The 22,935-nt window shown below is 55.5% G+C and overlaps 1 protein-coding gene across 4 annotated transcripts; it reads right to left on the reverse strand.

Moving 5' to 3' along the window:
• Nucleotides 1–16,946: 16,946 nt before the first annotated feature.
• Nucleotides 16,947–21,010, reverse strand: CRYBB2 (crystallin beta B2). Of its 4 annotated transcripts, none has more exons than XM_005230490.3 (6): nt 20,845–21,010; nt 19,911–19,986; nt 19,024–19,142; nt 17,922–18,096; nt 17,398–17,540; nt 16,947–17,257 (listed from the first exon to the last, which is right to left on the reverse strand). In XM_005230490.3, exons 2-6 carry the CDS (start codon nt 19,965–19,967, stop codon nt 17,089–17,091), a joined length of 663 nt encoding a protein of 220 aa, XP_005230547.1. In that variant the 5' UTR covers nt 19,968–19,986; nt 20,845–21,010; the 3' UTR covers nt 16,947–17,088. The 4 variants fall into 4 exon arrangements, with proteins under 4 accessions (XP_005230547.1, XP_005230548.3, XP_027632786.1 ...); XM_005230491.4 differs by having other exon boundaries at nt 17,964–18,096; nt 20,845–20,998; XM_027776985.2 differs by lacking the exons at nt 19,911–19,986; nt 20,845–21,010 and adding an exon at nt 19,411–19,543 and having other exon boundaries at nt 17,964–18,096.
• Between the last annotated feature and the right edge of the window lie 1,925 nt (nt 21,011–22,935).

Here is a 22,935-nt window from a genome sequence, read left to right on the forward strand (position 1 = left end):
TCACTGACTATTCCAGAAGGAGCAATTTTACAGAAGACAGCCTCTGCCTTCACAGTGCCATTGCATTAGGCAACCGGAATCCCAGGAGGGGAATAAGCGCTGCAACTCCAGCCTCCTGGAGAAACGCCATGGCTCCTCAGCATCTCTACAAATTCCTCCAGCTTTCTCTTGAATGCTCTTAACAAAGGTACTTCAACCACCTTTGATAGGTAAAGCACTCAGTGTAGTTGATAGTCATCCTGTTCCTTTTTTTGACTAGCCGATGTGATGAGAAGGGAAAGTTTTAATTGGGAAACAAATGGCAATTCAATTCTCAAAATTATTTTTCACCATCAGACATTTGTACTTGAATAGTCTGTCTAGTAATAATAATGTCCTCTGGGGATACAGATAAGAACAGAGTTGAAAGTCATGCAATGTCTTAAGTCTTGCATGAGGAAACACAGGCATGAGAGGTATAGGTCCTTCAATTTGCGATTCCATCACACCATTTCTCTCACCACTATAATAAAAATATCTTTTGGACATTTTCCTCTGCACATTTTCTTAAACCAACACACCACATAGAAAAGCCCTGTTGCTTTCTCCTTCCTCAGTCTGCGCCTTGCCGGGCTGCTGGTTCATTATCCAAGGCTGCTATTTCCTCCACGGCCACCTGAGAGCTGGGCAGATGTGCCCCAGGTGTGCTCTCAGAGTCTCCTGCCATTTTTTTTAAACTTCAAAATGGTCCCATAGGGGCAATTTAGAAGAGTCACGTTGTCTGTCGCAGGGGCAACCAGTGAAGGAGGTTGCGCTGAGGATGGCAGGAGATCTCATCCGCTCTGCTCTGGGCAATGGCAGCGCCTGGCCGGACCCCTGGCATGGCTTAATCCTCCAGGAGGAAATATGTGTTCCTCTGGAATTGAGTGAAATGGTTTTAGCAGTATTTTTAGTTCAAAATAAATTGTGAAGAAATAAAAAATCTGGCTCAGATGATGGCAACATCAGAATGCATTCTTCTGGCCCCTCACTAATTCGATTGCCAGCCACACAGGAACTTCTCCAGTACAGATCATCTCATAAAAACTGGGGCCCAAATCTTGAGCAGATGTTGATTTATGTGGCTACTCTGGCTTTGGAGAGCCAATACCAGTGGCACCCCAGACATCTGGCCCTCCTGCCTCTCTGCTCTCACCATGCTCACCCTCCGCAAAGGCCAAGAGTGCCCTGGGCCAGGAGCTGGTGGCTTATGATGGATTCACTATGGGCCTGACCCAACTCCCCTGGCCATCTGCAGGAGCCTTCAGCCCGACTGCCGTGGGCTTGCCAAACGGCCACGTGTGTTCCATGAGCAGCGCAGGGACCCGTCCTGCCCACGCGCCACCCCACAGGGCTTTCAGTTCTTGTAAGTGGCTTCTGTGCAACACCAGACCAGAAAGAAACACGTCGTGCCTGCCCAAATCACTGAGCAAGGCTACAGGAAGAAAGAAATAGCTTCCAAAACTGCAGTGCCTGCCTCTGGTGCTGCCAAGCAGAGCACATTCCTCCAAGCATCCAGCACAGCACGTATCCTGCTGGGCATTCGGAAGTGCCCTTACTCCAAGGCACAGCTGGACACCAGCGATAACCACTCTGATGTGTTGTTCTGTCCATTCAGTGAGGAATAAGAAGAAGGCAGGAAGGATCCTCTGCAAATTCCATTTTTTTCTCCCTGAAAGAATGGTCCATGTACATCAGCACTAATTCTAGTAATAATCTCCTTCTGTAACAGGCTGACAGTTACTAATGTCTGCGCTGTCTGGGCTACAGGCCAATATTCTATTCCATATCTGTCATAGGTAGAGATCCTGGCTTTTGAACTGAAATAGGACAACTCTGCAAAATGCTACAATTCAGACCCTCCTGGTGTGCGACTCGCCACAACCCCAGACGCTTTTTTCCTAGCAGTGTTTCTGTAGCATGTTTGTGTTCTGCATTCCCAGCCTGACAGTGTCATTGAGCTGGTCCCTTTACCTTCCGGTTGGGCTGACACTTTGGCAGTATCTTCTCTTTAATAGCCATTAATGATCATTAATAGCAATAGTAAACATCTATTTACTGACTGACTCCAAGTGCCCCACTGCAGACAAGATTCTGCACTGATGGTTTATGTACCAGCATGTATCACGAGATGGGGAGGCTCATCATGTACCTGGAGCCTTTTAACATGGTATGGATGTCAGGCAGAGTCCTAAGGCAAGCCAAAACCAAGAGGCATCCCAGTCATGTCCACCTTGCCTCCGGTCCCTCCCAGTTTGATAGAAGTCAGCTGAAATCCTGCCTGCTCTTCACATCAGCTACCAGAAGCCAAAAGCCTCCGTAGGGCACCTTTTCTCTTGGCTTGTGGATTGCTGTCCATAGGGAGAGTTGTACTTTGGGATCACTCACAGAAACGGTGTTTTCAGGTGTGCTCATACACGTGGCATTTCTCTTCTGGATTACTGCGCGTTGAGCCCTTCATTGGGATGTCTGGCTAACCAGGCGGTCAGACCGCATCACCTAAATCACGCAGCTCGAGTGTTAACTGTTGAAACCTTCAACAATTAATTTCACAAAGTTAATCTGCAGGTTCAAAGCTACATACACGAGTGATTTCTTCATTTTGGATAATAAAATTATTCCAATCCCAGTGTTGGCGAGACTCGGGGGCCAGCAAGAGGTAAGACACAAGTTGAGTTGTCAGCCATCTTGTAGCCTACACAGGGATTTAAAAATGAACTTTCTATAAAGCATAAATAAATTGTCATGTGCGGGAATTCCTGCATTAAGGTATTTTGAAAACTGGCCGAATATAGAGTGGTCAAATTTAAGCAGTTCAAACTCAGAAAGAGACTTTAAAAAGGGAAAAAAAAAAAAAAAGCATGCTTGCTTTCTTTAAATAAGCATACTGTTCCCTCCTCTGGTATGACTCTAGATTTTTAAGGCAGTCTCTACTATTTATTTCCTTTTGCTTCCTTTCAGTGAGGGAATGGAAAGAGACACAAATGAAAACACTGAATGTTGTGAAGAAAATGCAGAGGGTTTTAAAGACAAATTAAAACAGATAGTAGGCGCCTATTCACTAGCACAGAAGTTCCTGCAAGAGAACACCAGCAGGCTTGGGTGCAAATCGATCACAAAATGGCACAGAGAAAAACGGGGCTTCGGTTCCCTCCTGCCTTGGTTTGGCTCCCTCTTCTGCAGCTCCGACCTGGGGTGGGCTGCAGTTTCCCACTGCTCCCATGTCTCCATCGCTGAGCAACAAAATCAGCCCTTCCTCTGCCCAACAGATGATGGGGACTGGCTCCAACAAGACAGAGAGAAAAGCCAAAACAGCAGGCACCCCTGAGCAACTACTAACAAGCCATGGATCCCTCCAGGGTTGGGTTTTTTTTTGGGAAAACCCTCAGGTTTGGTCCTTCAGATGAATGGGGAAACCCCAGCCCCGGGTGTGGGAAAGCCAGCTCTCACTCACCTCCAAAGCAGAGGGCATCTGCCCTCCCAGGGGGCAATGCTGGCAGTGGGGCAGGTCAGCGTGGAAAGGGAGCGCTGGGATGGGGACTGAGGGGTTCCCAGGGGCAGGGGCCTGACCAGAATTGCAGCGCTCCCGTCGCATTGCTGGACTGAAATCGCAGAGCTCCTGTTGCTGGCTTCCCCGCGGCAGGAGATCACACTGGTTTGCTTGTAGTCAGGACCAGAAGTGGTCTGGGTGGCTTCCTAGCAGAGTGTTCAAATCCAAGTGTAGTGGGCTGAGCCAAATCATTTACTGGGAAGAACAGCAATTAAAGACTATTTATTTATTTACTGACAACCAAGCTGTAAATGGGGAGAGGAACATTTGTGTGCTGGAAGAGACCCTCACCTGAGGCCACCCACAGAGGTTGAATGTAAAAACAACCTGAGCACCTGCACAGCCACCACTAGCTCCACAGGCATGGCACAAAAATAGAGTTTTTCCTTGAAAACATGAGTGCCAGCCAACCTCTCCCTCCCAGCTGTGACACACACCCACTGCTGTGCAAAGTCCCTTCCCACGGGCTGTATTTTTGCTGTCCCTACAGCCAGATGCTCTCACACTGCTGCCGGAGCTGGCCGTGACCTCTTGCCAGTACGCATGGGAACGTTACTAAAACTGAGCACAGCAATGAAACAGCTTTCTTCCCCACCATGCACACATCTAAAAAAAGAAACATGCCTCTGACCTGGCCAACGCAAGCTTAGAAAGCACAGGAGCAGCATCCCCACTGCAGAGCAGGTGCTGGATGGGCCAGGGCTGCAGAGCCATCATCACCATGCCAAAACCAGCCCAGGCAGAGCATGCAGCTGAGGCACAGGGGCCACACTGGTGGTACTAAAACACTCACTGCTGTAGGAGAAAGGCAGTTAATAGCCCAGAGAAAGGCTCTTAATAGCCCCGGGCTAGACTAATACCCAGCCCTGATTCTGCCTCTTAAACAGCATCTCCTAGTGCCACCTTGCACCCACCCTGCATTCCTCTGCAAGGGGGGCTGCCCTGCACAGAGTGTCACAGGGCAGGAGGGGATCAGGGAGAAGTTCAAGCCATTTCTTCACCTAAATCTCCACCCTTGATCGTCCTTACGGCTTGATCACAGTATGGGCGTAGCTCCTCGCTCAGGCCTTGCTAGAGGCTCAGTGCAGCCCTGCCTGTGGGGTTAGAGGTGCCTGATGAGAGCCAGGAGAAGTGGGGCAGTGACCCTCACAGCCCCCCTCCGGGGGTCCCAGAGGACCTTCCCCATGTCCCCCTGCCTGTGCCTTCCTTCACCCAGCTCAGAACTCACCTGTCTTCAAGACCTCCCTGACTGAAAAACAACAGAGTATGTTGTTACAGTTTAAAGCAAATAAACCCAATGAGGACTGTAACAGCAAATGTTTAAGACATTTAAAAAAAGAGACCCCCTTCAGCTAATATCAGCTGGCGTTAAAGAAGCATCTTCCCTGTACAGACTGATTAGACAAACAGATGTCAAGCGGGAACCATCAAGCATTCACTGTTCCACAGTCTGGCTTGAGTGTAACTTGATAAAGGAAAGAAAAATCAATAATTGACTAATTTAGCTATAAATTTTGAGAGCTAGAAAGAGAAAAAACAACAACTGTGCAGATATTGAAATGGCACAAGTTAATTCAGATTCTGTCACTACGTCTTACGGAAGGTAATTCACCCAGTGCTGAAAATAAAAGACCTCATCTCCTGGGTGGTTTTGCTGCCCATTGCAGGTGTATATCAGAAGGACACAATTAGCTCTGGCAGGCAGTGGGAGGGTGTGGGGCTTTCTCCAGACGGCAGCACCCCAGGGTGATGCCGAATGCACCAGGCGTGGTGGAAGCAGGTTGGCATCTGGAGGGTGCAGGGCTCCAGTGCCGCTTCGCTGAAATTCCCCCCGAGTGCCAGCAAGGCTGCCTGTGAGGAGCCAGCCGAGCCAACCTGCTAGAAAACCTTTAAAATATGCTCCTTGGAAACAATTCTAGTTATGTGGGAAATGCTTTCTAGTTATTTCTCTTCCCTGGCTTTTTGTACTCAAAGGGTATTTGCACACAGATTGGCATTTGCTGCCCTGGCTGATCGTTCACCTGATCCAGCATTACACATCTGGTCCCCGAGATGGCCCTGGGTGCCTGATGTCACCGCAGATGACGGCGGTGTCAGCCAGAAGGTGCACAGTGGCAGAAGCCAAAGTCGTGGTCCCCCATGGCTGAGCTGCCCCTGAGCTGACATCCCCAGAAGGTACTCAGCACCAAGAGCCAGGCATCAGCATCTCGCCCAGTGGGGTGTGGAGCTCTGGTGCCAGCGCACATGCCCCTGGCCGCGCTGCAGTCGGGATGGCCCCTTTTGTCCAGTCTGGCAGCTCAGGCTTGGTCTGGGCAGAGCGGAACCAGGGCCGATGGCTCAGCAGCCCCCAGCACATGCAGCCCCCCTGGCATCTCAGCCGCTGCCCTCACTGCATCCACTGACGTCTTGCTGGAGGCAGGAGCCTTCTGGCCAGTGGAAGGGGATGCCTTCTGCCTGCAGCACCCACTGTTGTACCACAAATAAAGGCATGGAAAGCGGCTTATCTCCGTCGGCTGCAGCTGGAAGATGTAAGACCCAGGGGAAAGCCAGGCTGTCCCAGACACCTGCTCCTCACTGCCTGTGTCCCAGCCCTCCTTTCCCCCTTACCTGGGCTTTGTGTTTGAAACCTACATGGGAAAAGCCCTCTCTCCAAGGCTGCTCAGAAGACTAGAAGGGAAATCATGCTGTTCTGCCTGAGCCAGCCATTACGTTGTTAATTTTTCTACTTGGCTGCATCACTCCCTATTTCAGTGAGAGAAAATAACTCTGCGAAACAGAACAAACCTGGTGCTTTCCATGTCCTGTCATGGTGCTGCATCATCACAGGCTGCTCCTCCACCTCAGCTGCCCTGCTCCAGGGCACCCCAGGTGCTGCGGCTCAAGCCCTCGTGCACATAAACCCCACCAGAAACACGGGGTGAGGTGGTAGGAATGTGCTGTCAGCTTAGGAACAAAATGGCATGGAGTTTATTTGTACTTCTATCACATCAAAGGGGCCCTTGTTCTAATTCTTCTCCCTTTAGCCTGGAGGAGAAGAAGGGGAAAGATTGGTTCCTATTAATAGCCTCGCATCCCACAAGATCCAAGCCTTGTAAGAAGCCATAAAAGACTGCGGCATCTGATTCTCTGAGTAAATGAGGTAATTTTGGAAGAAGTGTGTGCTCAGCAGCCTTAGTTGCTGCCTTTTCCGCTTTGGTAATAACTAACTTTGGTGTCAGTAGCGCCCAGGTCCCAGAGAGGCTGCGCAGTGCTGCTGTGCCCTGAGAGCCCCCAGCACGGGCAAGTGTGCTGCTTTTTCCCCAAAAGTTCCAGATTTTTGCAGCAAGCACCCCCAGGACAGGCATGGAGTGAGGGGAAGGAGCACCCCAGCAAGCTGATGGACTGGCAAAGCAGAGGGCACAGCTTACTGCAGGGATGCTGAGGGGCTGGTGCTGGTGGCAGGGCAAGGGGATGCTCGGGAAGTCATCCATACAAGGGAAGGAGCCAGCAGGGAGCAAGGCTGTGAGGTGGCTCCGGTCCCGCACCCCCAGGGACTAACAAGGCAAAGGCACTGGGGACCTCCCTGCTGCGGGGAAGGGCCAGGGACTGCGGGCAGGCTGGCCATTTCAGGGTCATCTGCTGCCCATCTGCAGGCACCTGACATCATCCCTTATTCTCTCATCGGCTGTAGGATGGCACGAAGGGGTGTCCCCACTGTATCAGCTGTGGGCAAAGCCCATGGGCACACCATCCATGAGCACTGGCTCCAGATTAGCAGGAGAGCAGGGAGGGATCTGGCCCCATGCTGCAGCGCATGACCTGGCGACACAGAGAATTACGTCAGCTTTCACTTAAGCAGATTTTTAGGCCCTAGGTGCCAGCTTTAACCCAGACACCAAAGGTACACACAGCAGCGGGTGCCTCCAGTAGGCAGCAACAGCTGCGTCATCGCCTCGCACGCAGATGCTGGACACTGGGTTGCCCTTTGTGTGCCAGGTGTGAGGCCACCGGAGCCACTGGCCATGGCATCCCCGGGATGCTGATTCAGCCCTTGTGCTGGCACGCGATTCCCTGATGCCTGGTCAGGAGCAACACCACAGGAAAAGTCCACGGGGGAAAGGAGCCCACGATGGCTGCAGAGCAAAGCTGTGGTCCTGCTGCGCTGCACATAACAACAAAGCAGAAGGATTTTCAGGATCATAACCCATCCTATCAGCGGCCCCATATGCCAAATAATTAATCTACTCTCTCAGTGCCCTTGTAAAGCAAACCAGTAAATTATCTTCATTTCACAGCTGAGGAAACACAGTTCCAATGAGGCCGCTCTGCCCAGGGGCGCATGGAACAGGACTCTCCATGGATGGGGTCTGTGGGTGCATCCGGGCAGATCACTGCAGCATCCCCAAAACAGCCTGCCTGGGAATAAATGGGACAATTCACAGGGAAAGTTACATGTCAAAAAAGCATAGTGAATAATCTGTCAGTGACCTTAAAAGCATCTTTCTGCTAAAATGCGTTCACGTGGATATAGCATCTTGAGCTCAGCTTGACCCCTGACACTGGTGGAAAGCACATCTCCTACAGGACAATTCAGTTTGTCCTCCAAGAGAAGCAGTCATTACAATGCGCTGTACTAAGAGCAAACCAAACTCAGATGGGATGTAGAAAAGACACTTCTTTCAATTAAACGCTAAAAGCCATGAACTTCTTTCTGCTCGGGTAGGGCAGAGAAGGACCAAATGCTTCTAAACCACACATGGGAAAATGCAAGCTATTAATTACTGTTGTGCCGGCGCATGCATCACAAACTCAGCAAATAACACCCTTCGCATTGCCTTTGCTGTGTGAGAGCAGCGGCGTGGCAGGCACATGGCACACAACAGGTGTACAGGGTGCTTAAACCAAGCTCTGAAATCACGTATGCTCACAGTTCTCATGCAGCCAGGCTGCTGTGAGAGAATTGGGACTAATTCAGGTACCAAAATGCCATTACTGTGGCAAGGGAAAGGCAGCACATGGACCTGCTGCCGTCCACGTGCCAGCATCCTTCCAGTGGCCACCATCCCTGCGGGATGAGAGCCGCTGTCCTTCAAACACCAGATCCATGTCAAAAGGGACTTTAATAGTTAAAGCGTCCTAATTCCCCGTTGGGCTTGGCCTCTTCCTTTGGAGCTAGTCTCAGCAGATAATGGACTTTGCCTTCTGACTTAATCTTCTCTAAATCTCTCTCCCTTAATTGCTCATCATCCGGAAACCTCAGAGTGAGCCAGGACAGACACTCCCCCTATGTGATATAGTCATCCTCTCCCTCCCTGCCATCATCCTGCTGCCAGCCTGCACCAACCAGCGCACCCAGAGCACCCAGCACACCTAGTACACCCCTGCACCCGTTTGTTTCCACTTGTGGCACATCGCAGTCAAAATCTGCAGTAGCATGAGTGGCACTGGCAGAGAGCAGGGGCTGCTTTTTAATCAGCTTCTCTGAAGATGCTTTCCATGTACAAAATGCCAGGAGGTTTTTTTAGCTGTGCTTCCCGTAACCGATGCCGCTGTGTCGGCCATCAGGCCATTGTGGCGCTCAGCAGCTCTCGATGGGAATTGAAATCGCAGCTCTCCCATTCGGTTCCCAAAATGAAAGGGCTCTGTTCCACCCCCTGCCATGCCCCAGCTTCTTTCCACCGATAGCAGAGAAGAGAAAGCCATCGGGAAGGCAGCCCCCAAATCTGCTGGTGATAAGTCAGAAGCTGGCAGGACCCAAACCACCCCTCGCAGCACAAAGGCTGCTGAGATCTGACTGGGGACACAAGCCCAAATCAAGAGGTTGATTTTACTGGGAGCTGGTGAGTCTTTCAATGGAAAATGTCCCTTACAGCAGCTGCAAGCAGCATTTTGTTCTCCTGGCTGTTGAAGGAGCAATCCCATCCTGCAGAAGGAAGACGTCATGCGATGGGAAGGTTGCTAAGCGAGCAGTTCCCTCCTTATGATGCACGACTTCATTACTCCGTTCCCTAAATGGATGTTACATATAAATGACATTTGCCTTAGAGCATATGAGTATCCCAAAATAGTGTGTGCATCTCTGTGTTATTTCTATGGGTTTCTGAAGAATGTCCCTATTGTCTGCTGGATTTGCAGTGCCCGATGGCTGGAAATTGCTGCCTGCCACTGAGTAAACCCTTTTTGCGTTGGGTTGGCTGCGGTGCGGGAGGGATGGGGACCCCTGAACCATCTGAGCTGCAGTCGGGGTCTAAGCGATGGGGGACCTGCGGGGTGGCCCTGTGTGTAGGATGGGGCAAGCGGGCTTGGTGCTGCAAGCTGGGGGCCATGGGCTACAATGCAAGTTTCCCTCTTGCTCTGATCATCTTTCCCTGCCTTGAACTTCTTCTTTCCTAACGCTTTCCTCCGTGTTTTTCTACAGACCAAATGTACAAGTGGAAGGCACAGCCTGAAGGGAAGAGCCTCTGGCTGCTGCACCGCAGGGATGCTTGCAGACACAGCCCTGCTCCTGCACAAGCCTCCCACCGCTGCTGGACTCCTGACTCTTGCAGAAGGCACTGCTCTACCCCAGGGTCTGAATCCTGCTCACGTCGCACCTTCCAGACCCCCCAGCAGGAGCAGAGGAGGCACAGAGGTGGCCCAGAGTTGGCAGAGGGGACAGTCACCATTTCATACCTCCAGACACCCGGGCAAAGCCGATTCTTAGGAGCTGCAGCCTCCCACCTTGCAACCACAGCCACGCAGGCAGCGCCTGGGGACCGGGAGGGACCAGCTGCTCATGTGGCCATTTCATCTAAAATTGCTTAAACTCAGCTCAGCACAGGCTGTCTTTTTAGATTAACTGAACCATATAGAGAAAAGGTATGGCACCAGCTCCTGCATGTTACATAAGGTACAAATTAAGAAATAATAATAATAAAAAAAAGGTTACGTCCATCCTGAAGAGAGAAATTTGTTTTTCATTTTTTCCCCCTAATTTCATAAGAACATCCACAGCAGCTGATCTTTGCAGCACCAACATAATTCGGTGATATGTTTTAATCCCATTATGTTGCCATGTGCTTGCTTGAAGTCCGCCTGGACTATGAGGAGCAGATGTTTCCTAATTGGCACTTCTGCTGCCCAGGAGTTTACATCACTGAAAATAGTTTCTTTGCCTTTCATGTTGACATTGAAAGCGAGACCCCGCCATTGGCTTTTACAGCCTCAAATCATATATAATGGCATTGGCTGCTCATATTCCAATTAGCCACCTTGAGCCACTATTTCCCTTACAAAGGCGGCAGCACTGGTAGCGGGGTGGGGGTGCGTGGGTACAATGGATGGGTCACACTGTGTTTGTTGGTGATTGCCAGAGTTTAATTGCCAGCTCCGGCAGCGGGACGAGGAAGCAATCAGGGCTGCCCTGGCCACTTGCCCGGAGGGAAAGACAACATTTTCTTTTTTCAGATGTGTTTAGGTAAAGCCGTCTGATGCAAAGCCCCGTCCCATGGCAGAGTACGTCCGGGACAAGAGTGGCTGCGAGCCCTGCGCCGGTGGGGACGGGGGCCGAGTGCAGCAGCCAACTCATTTCCCAGCACATACCTTTAGTTTTTCATATTATTAAAGTATTTTGATTCTTTCCTGAGCGTTTCACAATCAAGCACTGGGAAAAATACACCAAGCAACTGAGTGTCGCACATGGGGCAGGAGCACCATCGCTGAGCCCATGCTGCTGCTATAATCTCCCAATACATTTTAATCCCATTATGACTCCATGTGGCTGTTTCCAATTCTAGCCTTTGACGAAGAGATGTTTCCAGTACTTCAGCTGGACATGAGTTTTACTTGCAGCAAGAAGCATAGGAATCTGTAAAGCTTTCTTTCCTTCCTTTTTCTCCCTCTTCGCACTAATGTTAGGAACGAAAACAAGCAGCAGGAAAGCAAACAGGAGCCTGGCATTCTGGACAAAAGCATCCATCAGCTCCAGTCATCTGCTCCCGGCACAGCACAGAGCCTCAGGTACCACAAGGTGATCAAGGTGCATTTCTTTCACTGGCTGCTGGACAGGACTTGGTATTACCCCTACTTATAAATATAAGAGATGACCGCCGCTGACCCGCGTGGCCGCTGGTGAGACAGGAGAAGCCATAGTCCAGGCTGGCACCAGTGCAGCGATGTGAACAGGTCGTGAGCCAGGGTCCAGCAGCCATCAGCCCTAGTTTGTTTCCTTTCCACTTCTAATGCTGTGTTTTGGCTGCCAGCATTCAGAGCCTGAAATGGAAAAATTACTTGACACCATCCCACTCTTCATCTAGGAGTATTAAAAACTGGTCACTATAAACAGAGGTGATTTTATAAAGCCAAGCCAAGCCAGGACGTTCTGCTGGCCACACGGCATCATGCCAGTGCTGCTGCGCCCAGCCCGGCTTCTCCACCCTCCCCCAGCTCCTGGCCACCGGCAGGGACCCACCACACAGCAGATCCACTTGTTCACAGCGGCTGTTTTTTCTCCCCAGCTGTTTTCTTTAATCAGAAAAGGGGGAAAACAAGGTGGCAGAAGCCATTGGGAGCTCAGCCTCCAGCCCTGCTGCTGAGCCCTGCTACTCCCCATCGCCCCGGGGCTGGCAGGAGAGGCTCCTCTCTCGGCTGGAGAAGTAACACCGGGTTATTTCTCTCTTGTCCCAGCTTTCGCATTAATCAGAGGTGAGATTACTTTTCCACATGCCAAAGCTGAGCACTGATACATCACAAATCTGCCCTGAAAACCACAAGATTTTAATAATACATGCTGGATGCCTACTTATTTTTCCCTTCCTTTCTTAAGCCTTTAGTATTTGTGGCTACGGTCTGCGTGCATGCACAAGCACGAGGCTAGAAGCTCAATTTAATTTAAAGAAGAAAAAAAAAAGTCAAATCTAAGAATCTCACATACTCCTATGGCTCCAGAAGCTGCAGAATTAAACATAACAATCATTTTCAAAGGTCAAAAATCTGTGAAACACGCGGTAAACCTCTAACAGTTGGCAAGGCACATTCAATACCCAAGGCATCCAGGCTGCAGATGAGATAGAAATCACCCCACTATAACTAAGAATAATCACTTCTCATTTCTCGTAAGTTTTTTTGCCAATGATTTCCCCTACCTTGGCGTGTCTCCCAGGGCCTCAGCACCCTGCGCACGAGGGGCGCTTCACCCAGCTGCCACCATGGGCTCTGCAGGAAGGCGAAGGACAGCCAGTGTGAGCACATGGGCACTTTTTCCACACTTATCATTGCATTTACCTCCTCCTTGCCAGCCAGTCCATCCCACCTTGGACATGGTCCCCCATGAAGGCACATTCCAAGGACAGACAATAGCCTATGCTTAAGTTGAATAATAAAACAGGAAGGAAAAGGCACCTGAACCTCAGATATGATTTACCCAGGGTTTTGCACTATCTTTATTCTTGCATGAATTGCTCCGTGGCAAATTGCTGCAGGGCTTTCCCTGCAAGCAGTACCTGTTCCTGCCTCCAGCCTGCGGGCACAGCCCGGGCTGCTGGCACGTGGTGGGGGGTTCGCCCACAGAGGGTCCCAGGGGATGCCCACCACCCCACAGCACCTGCCGCTCCTGCCAGCACTGCAGGCACTGGGGGAAACAGCCAGCCGAGGGGGGGTGAAACCCAGCCTGGCTGGTGGCGATGGGGTTTGAGCCCCCCCCCCAGTATTTTCTGGGTGAAAAAAGAAATACTTTGCCAGTCTGGAGAACAGCTTTAGCTCTCCCGTCTATTGGCATGACAGCAAAACCACCCACCCGCCAGCAGAGCCGTGGGACCGCTGAAATATCACCAGCCACCACCGCTGACAGTGCCCGCCATTCCCCCCGCTGGCAGCGAGGTCTGGTGGGCAGCGGCGAGGGAGAAGGTTTAAGGGATGTGGTTTGGTGCGGCCGGGGGCAGAGAGCCGCTGCGGTGGGCAGCCCTGCCGGCGGGGACGGGAGGCAAGCGGCAGGTAGCAGCGTGCCAGATGGCACCTCCACAGCTCGCGTGGGATGGAGGCGGTCTTGTGTTTTTGAATATGATTTTTCTTTTAAATTAAAAAAAAAAAAAGAAAGAAAGAAAAGAAAAAAAAATTCCCAGTACATGTCTTTCCGAGCCAGCAACAGCGTCTGCTCAGCTTGCCGAGGAGCAGCACCTTTGGGGTGACCACGTCTCCCGAAATGCTGGGGTCAATGGTGATGTTTGCAATGGGGGTGAGTTCCCCCGAAGCCAAGGGTGCTTCCTGCACAGGTTAATTGCCTTCACCCCCAAACCCAGCCCTCGCTCCTCAGCTCAGTTTGTTCGGTTTGCCAGGCTGTCGGCTGAGCTGAACAGCCTCAGGCTCTCAAATTTCTGCTCCCCCCTCAGGTCTTTCCATTTCTACAGTTTCTCCAAAGGGGAAAGGGGAGCTGGAAGGAAGAAACATCCCAGAGGAGGACACAGAGCTGGAGCAGGCAGCCCACGCTGCCTTCTCCAGTCCCACACGCCTGGGTGGTGGATCCAAACCTCTGGGAAAGCTGTAAGTGGCTGAAAAATGATCCCTGTGAGAGGAGCACCAGGAGGGCTCTGCAGCTGACAGCAGTGCCTGTAGCATTGCTCTCCCAAGAGCTGAACCCCGGCTTTCCCCCCTCCCATGGTGTGGCCAGCCTCTTGCCAGGGCAGGGGGTGGTAAGTGTCCCTGTCCTCCTCCCCCCCATCCCAGCAGCCCCACGGGTGGGTGCCACAGCCAGGGATGAGTGCAGGGCTTGTTCATGCCGTCACCTCCTGGGCACTGCTGGCAGCCCTGGGCAAGCGGGGGTGGCAGCCAGACCCCACCGCGTCCTGACCATGCGCTGGCACCTGACAGCTCCCGCCTTGGGGTTAGGCACAGGGTGACACAAGACCAGAGACCTGGCTCTGCCCTGGGGCCTGCAGCAATGGGCTGTCGCTGTGCACCAGCCTCTTTGCCTCTCTCAGCCATGACCATGCCTCTGGCAAACCTGGGAGATCTGCCCACCCTGCCCGGGTTGCCTGCATTGCCGGGCAGGTGGCTTCGTGTTCGTTATCTCTGCTTAAAATTGCAACCAGATGGAAAGTGGCTCTCTCCAGAGCTATCCCTGCCCACAGCAGCAGGGAACAGCAGCGATGCTGGGAGGATGACAAGGGAAAACGGCCGCTCCCACCTGAGAGGGGAGCTGGGGACCTGCCAGCAGCATGTCCGTGCTCAGTCCCAGCCGGCAGCATGGTGGCACAGCATGGTGGCACGAGGAGTGACAGAGCCACGCAGCAGCCTGTATGCAGGACGGGAGGTGACTTCCTTCAGCCAGGGCAGGTTTGGGGGCTGGGGTTACCGGTGAGCAACTGTGAGTCAGAATGGGAGCAGCTGCCACATAACAGAAACCCTCGCACAGTCAGGAAAGCACATCTCCTCCTGTCTGATCCCCTGCACAAACCACCGCTCTGGTGCATGGCCACTGCCCTGCAGCAAGCTGGGTGCAGCCCCCGCACCGGTGCAAAGTGCCGGGCTGGAGGCCAGGTCCTGCTCATGCCACAGCTGCTGCATTTCGTCCCATCTCCAACTCAGGCCACTAAAACTTGGGGCCAGCAACCAGGAGTGCCATCCTGGGGCGGTGATGCCACCAAGCAGGATCCCCCAGGTGGTTGGGGCATCACCGAGTCCCCTTGCCACAGGCACCTGGGGCAGCGCGGTGGTTCCCCATACCCTGGGGAGCACCCTGGGGTCAGAGTATGGAAAAAACCAACTCAACAGAGCTAAAGCTTCACCAAGGTGCTCTGAGGGCACCCACCCAAGTGCACCCAGCCACCAGATGAGGAAATTCCTCCGACAAGTCCCAGATGAGCTGCCTCAGGCCTCAATCACATTTTCTTCTTCTGCTTTTCAGTGCGTTTACCCCCAGGACACCGCTGGCTGCTCACAGCCAGGCTCTGTGGTCCCCGAGGGGGTTGCCCTGGTCCCCAGCTGCGGGGTCTGGGGGTCTCTGCTCTCCGCCTCGTTGCTGATTTTAGCCGTTCGCACCCACAGAAGACACCATTTCCCACGAACGATTCACAGCCAAACGCCCAGACAAGGCAGAGCTCGCCCATCAGCAGCACAGCGGGGAGTGTCGCTCCTTCCATTAAAACCCCTTTTTTCATGAGAAATTTTCAGGGCTGGGATCGCTCTGAATTTCCCCCGTTGAGGGAAAGGCACAGGTTTTTGCAGGGAAGCGGCTCGGTTGAGGCGACACGGCAGCGTGCTGCCAAAGCACGACTCACCGATGAGCTGACATTTTGCAGCAACATTTGGCAAATGATTAATTCAGATTATCGCCCCGTGAGAGCTGGGCCTTGCCAAACTGGTGATTTATGCCAGGCTCAGTCATCCTGAGCACAGCGGAAAAGGCTCTGAAACGCGGAGGATTCAGGGGGCAAAACACCCTCTGCCAGGGCGGCTGCACGTGGGAGCTGGCCGAGCGGGGGTCCTGTGTCCTCGTCGGGGACCCCGTGTCCTTGTCTCCCTGCTGCTCCCGGTGGTGCTGGTGCTCACGACGCAGCGCTGCAGCCGAGCAGGTTCCCGCTCCCCGGGAGCTGCGGTGCATGGGAGGGCAGCGCAGCGGGAGCCAGCGCAGGGGGTGGCCGCGGTGGCCCATCGGATGCCCGTCACCGGGGCTGGGAAGCAGCGCCCCGGCACCGCAGCCGCCCTGCGCCCGCAAAGCTGCAGTGACACACAGCGGCTGCCGCATCCTGCTGGCGGCGGGGACCGGGCGGGCGCAGCAGCCACCACCGCCACCGCTGTCCCCAGCCCCCGGCCGGGCTGCGTGAGGCTGCGGTTCCTCTGCGGGGCTGGCGTCCCACAGCTTCCTTTGCTCGACTTACGATGCAAATAATTAAAGCATTCTTAAGCGCTATTAATGCTAAATAAAAGCATTATTGCTAATTAAGCTTTACAATGCCTAATAAAGCAGTTATTTGGCTTGAAGGTGTCCTGATGGAGAGGGCAAATCCGGGCAAATCCCCCAGCTGTCACTGCGTCTGCCCTGGCACCACGGTGTCCCAGGGACACCTTTGCTGCCCGCAGCGGGATGCACGGCTGAGGAGGAGCCGCTCGCCCTTGGCCATGTGCCCCAGCACAGGGCTGAGCCCCACAGCCACCGCAGTGGGGCTGGACTCCCCCAGGGCTGCTGGAGATGTGAGCAGCTCCCGTCCCTCCCGCTGAGCCCCCAGCTCACCTCCCTCCGGGCACTTTGGTGGGCTGTCAGCGCCGGGCAGTGGACAGGGCACTGCCGCTGGCCATGAGCAGGTGGAATGCCACTGGGGTGCGGCGATGGGCCCCCCCTCCCCACCCAGGAGCATGGGTTCAGGTCAAGCATCCCGCTGTTGGGTCCCTCTGTGTCCCCCAGGAATGAAGGGGCCAGAGCCGGGACTTTGAAACTCCAAGCTTTATTCAGTTGCTTCAGCAGCGGTGTGCATCACACGGAGGGAGGCAAGAGGCGAGGCCACCGGCGGTCAGCGGCGGCTGGGGGAAAGCTTGCTCTGCTCCCCGCGCCCCGGCACGGGCCAGGGGCTCTAGTTGGTGGGGTGGTAGGCGCCACGCTGGTGCCACTGCATGTCCCGGATGCGCCTGACCGACTGGATCTGGGGGTGCTGAGCGCCGAAATCTGAGCTGTCCTTGTAGTCCCCCTTTTCAAACAGGTACTGGTAGCCTCTGTAGCCAGGGTACTGGTATCCCACCCACCTGCCAAGGCAAGCACAGGGGTCATGCACCGTCACCTGGCCTGGCAGCCACGGCACAGCCTGGCACAGCATGGCATGGCCAAGGCTACTCGGCCACATGATGCTCCATCATCACCCAGTTCCCACCACTCCGGTACTCACGTGCCACTCTGGACCCGCACGGATGAGACCTTCTCCTGGTAGCCATGCGCATGGAAGCTGGGTACATCGTCATCTATGATTTCAATCTTCTTGCCGGTGAAGCTGGGGTTTTCATAGAGTACAATCTTGTGCTCCTGGCTGTCCTGCAGAGGGGAGAGCAGAAACAGGGTGTCAGCGGCTGCCAGCACCCAGGGCTGGGCAGGGGGGGCAAAGCCCAGGGCTAGGGGGAAACCGAGGTGAGGGGCTGGCACAACATGCCACCACTCCCACCAGTGCCATGGCTGCTCCACATCCCTCCATCCAGCTCAGAGAGCCGGCACCTGCACGGGCACTGCCAGACTTACCCGCAGATGTCCTCCGCTCTGGGGTCACCTACCACTGCCCCTGTCCCCGCGCTCCCTCCGCCCCCCCACCGGCTCCCCGGGCCCCGAGGGCTGGGGCGAGGGTGCGCAGGAGGGGGTGCCCCTCTGCCCGCGGGGCTGGGGAGGGCGGGGGAAGGCTGGGGAAGACTTCTGGCTGCAGACCTTGGTCTGGCGGGTGGGTAGTGGCTGTCTGGGTGCTCTCACCACTTTGATGGGTCTCAGGGAAGTGATGCTGTCGCTTCTCCGGCTGTTGGTCCAGGAGTCCCAGCGGGGGTACTCCCCCTTCTCAAACACAAACTGCTCCCCTTTGCAGCTTGCTTGCTCATAGCCCACCCAGCTGGAAGAGAGCAGGGGATGAGCTTCAGATGGGGCAGTGGTGCAGGGGCCAGCACCCCAGCACAGACCCCAGCAAACACCCTCAGGATGTGCCCCCCGGCAGGGCGCAGACCCCTCTGCTCCCTCTTGGAAAATGGAAACGAGCACCGTGGTGCCAGCTGCGGGGCTGGCGGCAGCGCCAGGGTGGGAGCAGGCAGCCCTGCCTGTGGGGCAATGCCTGCGTCCAGCGCACGGGGCCCGGCACAGCCAGTCCCAGGTCCCTGCTGACAACAACACCATAGGGCTTGCCAGCGTGGCTGCTCTGGACACGGTGGCCACTCATTCTTGGTCCCTGGGGACCCGCAGAAGGACAGGATCACCCACATGTCCTGGCTGGGGCTGTGCTGCCAGGCTGTGCTGCCCCATTGTTCCTGGGTACTGCTGGCTGCAGGGTGCAGGCAGGGAACCTACCCTGGCTCTTCCCCAGGCACTTTTCAGGGGCTCCCCATTGCCCAGAGCCCCCCACCTAGGGACCACAGCCTCCCTCTGCGAGCACATGCAGGGGTCAGCAGGTGGGTGGGGAGAGGGGGTGCCACCGGCAGCACCACGCGCCACCAAGGTGGTGCCATCCCCACCTGTCCCTGTGCCTGAAGAGAAGGAAACCAAACTGCGGGTAACACCACAATCCAATCCACACCCATGCCCACACCCCTCCAGCCTCCCCCGCACCGAGCAGGGCTGGGGGACACCTGCTGCTGGGCACCCCCTGCTCACCCGCTGGCACCCCCACCACCAGGCACCCGCAGGGGCAAGGCAGGCAAGTAGCACAGCAACGCTGGCTACATGAAATCTGGGGTGCAGTGCGGGTGCCGGCAGCAGCAGCGACATCCCCTTCACATCCCAGCCCCTGCCTCCCTCCCACGCATTGCCATGCCCCCCCAGCACATACGGTCCAGAATGCACGAGGATGGAGCCCACTTTCTCCACGCCGGCTTCCTTCAGGTTGGGGCAGGCACCACTGAGCTCATGGCAGCGGCCCTGGAAGTTCTCCTGCTCGAAGATGGCGATCTGGAAGAGAGCGGGAGCCTCAGAGCAGGGCATGCTGTCCCTGGCAATGTGACATGGGGGGCACACACTGTCCCTGGTCACTGGCTCAGCACAGCCCCGTGCCTGCTGCAGCCCAGACCTCGTGCTGCTCTCCAAAACCTGCACTTCAGCAGCTTTTAACGAGCCTTCTAGCATGGACCAATGTTTCCAGCTCTCTGAATATGCAGCTCTCACTACTGGATGTCTGTGATCTCTGCCAGCACTGGCCCAGCGCCCTAGTACAACTCACAGAGGGATGCCTGCGCTCACACCAGGCTTCAGGTGAGTGACCCCCAGCTCTGGCTTGAGCATCGTTGCCGCTGGTGGGATGCAGTAAGCAGGACATCCCGCACACACGGGGAGGGCACTAGGGCAGTCCCGGGGACTGAGCGCTGCCAGCTCAGCACAGATTTCATGGGTCACAGGGTGGCAGGAAGCAGATCTGCTGTGTCTGCAGAGGTGGTGGGAGATTAGGAGTTGATCCGTTCCCACCCGCTCCGCCTGCACCGGGGCCATCAGATGCCAGAAAAATCTGAGCGTGTCCTACCCCGCTCCCCGTGCCCTCATCCGTCTGCAAACAGCTCTGCTCCGCAGCCGGCCATGCTTGATGCCAGTCGGGAGATGCTGGCAAGGGGCTGCATCGTTGCAGCTCAGCTGCTCCCCAGAAGCGTCCCAGGGGGATGATTTGGGCACTCGGTGAGGCCGAGGGTGCCCCGGCCCCACTGCAGAGCTGAGAAGCCACACACTGACCTTAGAGCTGGCTTGCTGCTGCTTGGAGGCTGGCATTTGGTGCTCGGAAGCCATCATAAGCTGGGTTGTCCGCTGCCTTGGGAGGAAAACTCAGTGGGTTACAAGCTGCCACTGAGGATGCACCCGGAACCGTGCTCACAGCCCCCTGTCCGTACCCCACTGCTTGCTCAGCGCCCGGCCACCGACTGCTCCTTGCCGCTGAGTTGCAGGGAAAGGGAGAAGGGGTGCCAGGGCTATGGCTCACGGCAGGGTGGGCACAGGCTGGGTTCACCAGGACCAGTCCATACTCAAGGCTGCTGGGCACCACAAACCTCCCCAGGCTCGTGGAGGAGCCCAGGCAATGGTCCTAGGGCAGCATCACCTGTGATGGGACCTGCAAAGGGTCTCCAGCCCAGAGGAAGGGGACCCAGGAGCCCGGGGCATTTCCAGCAGAGCCCAGCCCCTGCAGTCAAGGCTTTTTGTGCTGTCCCTGCCCAGCAAGTGACAAAATGACAGCTGAGGACTCCCTGTCCCACACAGGTGCCTGAAAGAGGTGATGGGGAGAAGCACCAGGGCTCCCACCACCAGCCTGCCATGTGCGTCCAGGGTCACTGGTGCAAGACCTCCCAGCTCTGCCCGGCACAGCCGCCCCTACGAAGGACCCTCATCCTCAAGTCCAGTGGGATGCCCTGTATCTGATCAGGCTACAAACCAGGTGAAAACGGCTCATTCCCAATAAAACAAAAACCGAGCCATGGCCGGGCAGCAGTGCTCCTGCTTTGGCCGCCCGGTTTGGGCTGCAGGGACAGGACCATCCCCATGGCTCACCCCACTGTGTGCCTGCACCCCACTGCCAGCCCCGCACCTCTGCCCAGTACTGCGGGAGGGAGCTCCAGCACCCGGGGTTGGGAGGAGGCAACGACGAAAAAGAGGACAATAAATAGAAAAGTCTTACCAGTTATACCAGTACCCGCTTGAGCCAGTGAAGGGCTGGGGCCGAGAGGTGGAATTTATACCGAGCCACAGAAGAACGGTGCCAAAACTATTTACAAAATAGTTAAAGCATGATTCAAAGCGAGAATGCTGGATTAAAACCCAATGAAAACCAAGGTCAGCTGATCAGCCGCAGCCTTTGTCTCCCCAAACACCAAGTCGGGGAGTTATTTCATTAGCTTTCACATTCGAGTCGCCCGCTTTGTTGGGTTTGTTGGCAAGGAGATTTGGAGTTTGCATGCATCAGCCGAATGCATGCCAAGACCCAGACCGGCCCTTGCAAACAAAGCGCCCGCCAGCCCTGCTTCAGGAGTTTTGGAGCCAGAGACTTTATCCCTCCAACAAACCAGCAAGCCACCCCGCCGCTGGAACGGCCGAAAACTGCTGAACTTGGCTCTTTCCATGCGCGATAAAACGAGCCTTCAAATAACTGGTAAACGTCTGGCTTTGCCCGTCTGCATCCCCAGCGAGGGAGCGCTGCCGAGGGACCCTGCGAGGCTCCTGAGCCTGGGGGCACCGCGGCCACCTCCCACAGCCAGCCAGGGGCTTTGGGGACAGCCAGGGGCAGGAGCTGGTCCTGGCAGCAGCAGGGCAGCACCCTCAGCCTGAGCGCGGGGGCACCTGCGTGCTGGGCTGCTCCCTTCGTATCCCCCACCCTTCTGGGGCCCCGAGAAGCACCCACCCCGCGGGGCAGCAGCAGCAGCAGCACGGAAGCTCCTCCATCACGGCGGGACAGAGCCAAGGACAGAGCAGGGGCTCACAGCCTGGGGCACGCCCCCATAGCCGGGCTGTGGGTTTAGGGCAGCAGCAAAACCCCTTTGCTGGCATCTTGCTGCCTGACCTGGGGAGACGCGTCAGGCCTGTGTGCTGACTTTTGCTGCAGCAAAGTGAGTTTCCCAGTGGGACGGGGGCATGACAACATGGCTATCAGACTCCCACAGCTCTCTCTCACCTCCCAGAGGAGTGGGTCACTCCCTTGTCACCCCAGCAAGTGTCACACAGTGCTAACGTGGCCCAGAGCAGCTCTCTTGCACACAACATCTAATGGGGGTCCTGCAACAGATGATGTGCTGCAGCTCCCCTAGCAGCACTTCTGGCTGCTAGCTCAGCCCCGGCGCCCAGGACAGCCACACACAGGGTCACCCCCATCAGGGTGTTGCCACCAGAGCCTGCCCTGGCTGTCATGTGCTGAGGGGTTTGTCCCTGTGGTCTGCAGCAGCCCCAGCCGTGGACGATGGGGCCTCACGGGGCTGCAGGGGCCACGGGCAACTGTGTGGCTCTGAAAGAAATCACGCCACGCCGTGGACAGGTTTTGGCAGGTAGGTTTCTGAGGAAGCCCCTACAATGCTCCCAGCTCTGCCGCCATCCTTTTCTGTTCTCTGTGCCTCCAGCTACAGCACTACAGAGGGATCCAGCCGCTGCCCTCCCCATCTTCCTGGGCTAATTCATAGCGGTCCCCAGCCCAGGATCCCCACGGACCTGCCCCAGGCCCCAGCGCAGGGCACATGCATCCCTGCAGCTGCTGTTGGGCATGTCCCAGCCCCTCATGCACCCCAGCAAGTGGCAGACACAGTGCTTGGCACAGCTTCTGCTGGGCTTCGATTCCTTCCCCTTGGCTCTGCCAGGCTGGTTTTAGTTCATCTCAGCCACAGGCAGCAGCGATGCTGCAGGCAGGCGCAGCCACCCACGGCCCCATGGACTGTCCTGGAAGCATCGAGTGCGGCTCAGGGCCATAAAATGTCCTTTAATAGCTGCAAAGCCAGGCCAAAGAAGAAAAGCTCTGGCATGGCTGTTTGTTGACCGGCACAAAGTGCTTAAGCAGCCTGGAGCCGTCTCCCATCTCTGCCACCAGCCCCGAGCAGTCCCCCAGCGTGGCTGCTGTGACCCGCAGCAGGGCTCTGCACCTCTGCCTGGACGGCCAAAGATGCTCAATGCTGGGATGCCCAGCTCCCTGCCAGCATCCTCAGAGCACGTGGCTCGGGGCCAGGGCGGGGAGGGGGTGGGCGCGTCTCTAGCCCCTGCCTTTGCAACCAAAACAGTTGCCCCACACGTC

This window comes from Falco peregrinus, chromosome 2 (assembly GCF_023634155.1).
Source record: "Falco peregrinus isolate bFalPer1 chromosome 2, bFalPer1.pri, whole genome shotgun sequence".
NCBI lineage: Eukaryota > Metazoa > Chordata > Aves > Falconiformes > Falconidae > Falco > Falco peregrinus.